Source organism: Strix aluco, unplaced genomic scaffold, assembly GCF_031877795.1.
Source record: "Strix aluco isolate bStrAlu1 unplaced genomic scaffold, bStrAlu1.hap1 HAP1_SCAFFOLD_118, whole genome shotgun sequence".
NCBI lineage: Eukaryota > Metazoa > Chordata > Aves > Strigiformes > Strigidae > Strix > Strix aluco.
Genome location: NW_027436627.1, coordinates 57582 through 63484, shown reverse-complemented (window position 1 = coordinate 63484; position 5903 = coordinate 57582). Strand labels below are relative to the sequence as shown.

At 45.6% G+C, this 5903-nt stretch overlaps 1 gene segment (V, D, J or C); it reads right to left on the bottom strand.

Moving 5' to 3' along the window:
- Positions 1 to 2782: 2782 nt before the first annotated feature.
- Positions 2783 to 3576, bottom strand: LOC141919061 (Ig heavy chain V region C3-like). The segment is given in 2 exon segments: positions 2783 to 3399; positions 3505 to 3576. Coding segments are annotated over 2 exon segments (669 nt in total).
- Positions 3577 to 5903: the final 2327 nt, after the last annotated feature.

Genomic DNA, 5903 nt, shown 5'->3' with positions numbered 1-5903 from the left:
AACGGTCAAAGTCTGCCCAGAATTGGGTCAAAACTGGGCAAAAAAGGGTCAAAGCCCTGCCCAGAATTGGGTCAAAACTAGGCAAAAAAGGGTCAAAGCGTGTCCAGAATTGGGTCAAAACTGGGCAAAAAGGAGGCAAATCCTGCCCAGAATTGGGTCAAAACTGGGCAAAAAAGGGGCAAAATATGCTCAGAATTGGGTCAAAACTGGGCAAAAAAGGGCCAAAGCCTGCCCAGAATTGGGTCAAAACTGGGCAAAAATGGCCAAAGCCTGCCCAGAATTGGGTCAAAACTGGGCAAAAAGGGGCAAAGAATGCCCAGAATTGGGTCAAAACTGGCAAAAAAAGGCCAATGCATGCACCAAGTGGGGACAAAACTGGACAGAAGAGCCAGAACATGCCCAGAATGGGGTGAAAACTGACAAAATCGGGGAGAACGTCTCTAGATTTGTTGCAAAATGGGCAATAAAGGTGAAACGTGCTCAGATTTGGGGCAAAAAAAGGCCCTAAAAGGAAAGGCCCCAGCACTTTTAGCAAAAGTGATATTGAAGGGCCAAAAAAATGTCCTTTTTGAGCAAATGTGGGTGTAAAGGGTGTAAGAGGTCTGTAGCTGGGGAGGGGGGGGGAAACGGTATAAAAAGGGTAAAATATCCCCAGATTTGGTGCGGAAGCGGCCGGGAAGGGGAAGTGGGGCCCAGCGGGGGCTGGTCCCCCGGGAAAGGCCCCCCCGGGGGTGGAGCTGAGCCCCCGGCGGCATTTGTGTGTCACAGATTTCCTGCAGAAACGGGCAGAAAGAGGAAAATCAGCATTTTTGTCACCTCCTGCACCACCGTGATAAGCACCCCAACCACCACCAGCACCAGCACCCCACGGTGACACAGGGTGGGACAAAATCCCCCCGATTCAGCCCAAAATCCACCCCCGGCCCAGCCCCCTCCTCGGCCACAGGCTGAGCTCGTCCAACCGCACCCAAAATAACCCAAAACCATTCGAAATGGCCCAAACGTCCCGATTGGGGGCAAAAGGGCCAAATTTGGCCCAGATTTGGGTTGAGAAGGGCCAAAAGGGCCAAACTGGGGCCAGATTTTGGCCAAGAGGCACCAAAAGGGCCAAAGTATCCCAATTTTTGGGTCAAAACTGTCCAAAAGTTTTCTGGGATTTTTTGGGGCGCAGCGAAGGGATTTGTGGGGGGACCCATGGAAGGGCCACGTGGGCTCGTTGCCAGCGTCTGGGTGCCACGTGAAGGTGCTCGGGGGCCGTGCAAGGGTCTGGGCACCTTGAAAGGCTCTTGGGTGCCCTCCAACGCTCTTGGGCACCCTCAAACGCTCTTGGGTGCCCTCAACAATCTTGGGCACCCTCAAAGACTCTTGGGTGCCCTCAACGCTCTTGGGTGCCCTCAAAGACTCTTGGCCACCCTCAAACACCCTTGGGCACCCTCCAACACTCTTGGGCACCCTACAAAGGTCTCATCTTCCATGAAGAGGGGTTTGGGTGCCCTACAAACACTCTTGGGCACCCTCCAACGCTCTTGGGTGCCCTCAAAGACTCTTGGGTGCCCTCAACGCTCTTGGGTGCCCTTCAACGCTCTTGGGCGCCCTCAAAGACTCTTGGGTGCCCTCAACGCTCTTGGGTGCCCTCAAACGCTCTTGGGTGCCCTCAAAGACTCTTGGGCACCCTCAAAGACTCTTGGGCACCCTCCAACACTCTTGGGCACCCTACAAAGGTCTCATCTTCCATGAAGGGGGGTTTGGGTGCCCTACAAACACTCTTGGGCACCCTCAAACGCTCTTGGGCACCCTCCAACGCTCTTGGGTGCCCTCAAAGACTCTTGGGTGCCCTCAACGCTCTTGGGCACCCTCCAATGCTCTTGGGCACCCTACAAATGCTCTTGGGTGCCCTACAAAGACTCTTGGGTGCCCTCAAACGCTCTTGGTCACCCTCAAAGACTCTTGGGTGCCCTCAACGCTCTTGGGTGCCCTCAACGCTCTTGGGTGCCCTCAAAGACTCTTGGCCACCCTCAAACACCCTTGGGCACCCTCCAACACTCTTGGGCACCCTACAAAGGTCTCATCTTCCATGAAGGGGGGTTTGGGTGCCCTCCAACGCTCTTGGGTGCCCTCAAAGACTCTTGGGTGCCCTCAACGCTCTTGGGTGCCCTTCAACGCTCTTGGGTGCCCTCAAAGACTCTTGGGCACCCTCAAACACCCTTGGGCACCCTCCAACACTCTTGGGCACCCTACAAAGGTCTCATCTTCCATGAAGGGGGGTTTGGGTGCCCTACAAACACTCTTGGGCACCCTCAAATGCTCTTGGGCACCCTCCAACCCTCTTGGGCACCCTCAAAGACTCTTGGGTGCCCTCAACGCTCTTGGGCACCCTCCAACGCTCTTGGGCACCCTACAAACGCTCTTGGGTGCCCTACAAAGACTCTTGGGTGCCCTCAAATTATCTTGGCCACCCTCAAAGACTCTTGGGCACCCTCAAATGCTCTTGGGCGTCCTCCAACGCTCTTGGGTGTCCTCCAACGCTCTTGGGCACCCTCCAACGCTCTTGGGCACCCTACAAACGCTCTTGGGTGCCCTACAAAGACTCTTGGGTGCCCTCAAATTATCTTGGCCACCCTCAAAGACTCTTGGGCACCCTCAAATGCTCTTGGGCGTCCTCCAACGCTCTTGGGTGTCCTCCAACGCTCTTGGGCACCCTCCAACGCTCTTGGGCACCCTACAAACGCTCTTGGGTGCCCTACAAAGACTCTTGGGTGCCCTCAAATTATCTTGGCCACCCTCAAAGACTCTTGGGCACCCTCAAATGCTCTTGGGCGTCCTCCAACGCTCTTGGGTGCCCTCCAAAGACTCTTGGGTGCTTTGTAAGGCCCCGGGCGCTCCTCGAAACGCTCTTCCTCACCACCCAAACCCCGTCATCCGCATCCGCCGCCGCTCGAGCGCGTCCGAGCGCTCCGAGCGAGCCGCCGCGCGCCTCTTCCTCTTCCTCCCCCGGGGGGTTGCGGTGGTGGGTTTTTTTTTTTTGAGGGACTATTTTTAGGTGCGGACGCGGGGTTTTTTGCCACGGGCGCCGCGGTTCGGCGTCGCCGTGAGTAGCTTTGGCGCAGTAGTAGGTGGCCGTGTCGTCGTCCCTGAGGCCGCTCATCTGCAGCGTGACCGTGCTCTGGGCGTTGTCCCTGGAGATGGTGAAGCGGCCTTTGACCGACGGCGCGTAGTCGGTGCTACCACCGGTGTTACTACTCGCGACGTACTCGAGGCCCTTCCCCGGCGCCTCTCGCGCCCATCCCATGCCGAAGCTGCTGAAGGTGAAGCCGGAGCCCTTGCAGACGAGGGTCAGGGACCCCCCGGGGGCCCGGAGGCCTCCTCCGGTCTCCACCAATTCCACGGCCGCCCGCAGCCCTGCGGAAGACAAAAAAAAAAAAAATAAGTCCCCCCCGAAATATTAATCCGCCTGATTTCGGCGCTTTTTTTTCGCCCCCCCGAATCGCCGCGGTCGGGTCCTACCTGGCAGGGCCGCGAGGAGGAGGAGGAGGGTGGAGGCCAAGTGGGTGCCCATGGTGGAAGGAGACGGGTGGGGATGTGCCCCCATGGCGGGAGCGGAGGGTTTTAAGGCCGTGGAGGCGCCGCTAATTTGCATACGAAGGCGACGCCCCGCCCCCTAATCGCTCGTTTCCCCAAAGCTAATTAAAAATATATATTTTTTGTTTTGGCGGGGGAGGGGGGGGTTAAATCTCGGCGCCTCGTTAGGCGGAGGTGGTTGATTGGGCGACGGCGGCGGGTCCCCCGGGGGATTTTTTTAATTGGGAGCTCGGTCGTTAATTAAGGGGAATTAATTAATCGCGAGGTCTGCGGGGCGCACAAATGTCTTTGTTTTGGTTTTTTTTTTTGACCGAATTATTTAATTATAAGGTCTGCGGTGGGCGCTTACGGCAGGTTTTACCCCAGATTATTTAATTTTAACCCATAATATTTAATTTTACCCCAGATTATTTAATTTTATCCCATAATATTTAATTTTACCCCAGATTATTTAATTTTAACCCATAATATTTAATTTTACCCCAGATTATTTAATTTTAACCCCTAATATTTAATTTTACCCCAGATTATTTAATTTTATCCCATAATATTTAATTTTACCCCAGATTATTTAATTTTAACCCCTAATATTTAATTTTACCCCAGATTATTTAATTTTATCCCATAATATTTAATTTTACCCCAGATTATTTAATTTTAACCCCTAATATTTAATTTTACCCCAGATTATTTAATTTTAACCCCTAATATTTAATTTTACCCCAGATTATTTAATTTTACCGGAAATTATTTAATTTGATCCCAAATAATTTAATTTTATCGCAAATTATTTAATTTTTCTCGAAATTATTTAATTACAAGCCCTGCACTGGGCCCTTATGGCAGTTTTTAGCCCAAATTATTTCATTTTAACCAAAATTATTTAATTTTATCCCAAATTATTTAATTTTACCCCAAATTATTTAATTTTAATCCAAATTATTTAATTTCAAGCTCTGCACTGGGCCCTTATGGCAATTTTTAGCCCAAATTATTCAATTTTATCCCAGAGTATTTAATTTTATTCCAAATTATTTAATTTTATCTCAAATTCTTTAATTTTATCCCAAATTATTTAATTTTACCCCAAATTATTTAATTTTAATCCAAATTATTTAATTACAAGCTCTGCACTGGGCCCTTATGGCAGTTTTTATCCAAAATTATTTAATTTTATCCCAAATTATTTAGTTTTATCTCAAATTCTTTAATTTTATCCCAAATAATTTAATTTTACCCCAAATTATTTAATTTTACTCGAAATTATTTAATCACAAGCTCTGCACTGGGCCCTTATGGCAGGTTTTAACCAAAATTATTTAATTTTATCCCACAATATTTAATTTTACCCCAGATCATTTAATTTTACCCAAATTATTTAATTTTATTCCAAATTATTTAATTTTACTCCAAATGATTTCATTTTATCCCAAATTATTTAATTATAAACTCTGCAGTACACACTTATGTCATGTTTTATCCCAAATTATTTGATTTTATCCCATAATATTTAATTTTACCCCAGATTATTTAATTTTATCCCAAATTCTTTAATTTTATCCCAAATTATTTAATTTTATCCCATAATATTTAATTTTACTCCAAATTATTTAATTTCAAGTTCTGCACTGGGCCCTTATGTCATGTTTTATCCCAAATTATTTAATTTTATCCCCAAATTACTTAATTTTATCCCTAATTATTTAATTTTACCCCAAATTATTTAATTTTACTGGAAATTATTTAATTTTATTCCAAATTATTTAATTTTTTCCAAATTATTTAATTTTATTCTAAATTATTTAATTATAAGATCTTCAGTGCACCCTTATGTCATTTTTTATCCCAAATTATTTTATTTTATTCCAAATTATTTAATTTTACCCCAGATCATTTAATTTTACTGGAAATTATTTAATTTGATCCCAAATTATTTAATTTTACCCCAAATTATTTAATTTCAAGCTCTGCACTGGGCCCTTATATCATGTTTTATCCCAAATTATTTAATTTTATCTCAAAATATTTAATTTTATCCCTAATTATTTTATTTTATCCCAAATTATTTAATTTTATCCCAAATTATTTAATTTTACCCCAAATTATTTAATTTTATTCCAAATTATTTAATTTTACTCCAAATCATTAAATTACAAGCCCTGCAGTGCCCCCTTATGTCATTTTTATCCCAAATTATTTAATTTTATCCCCAAATTATTTCATTTTATCCCAAATTATTTAATTTTACCCCAAACTATTTAAGTTTACCCCAAATTATTTAATTTTATGCCAAATTATTTAACCGCAAATTCTGCAGCGCACCC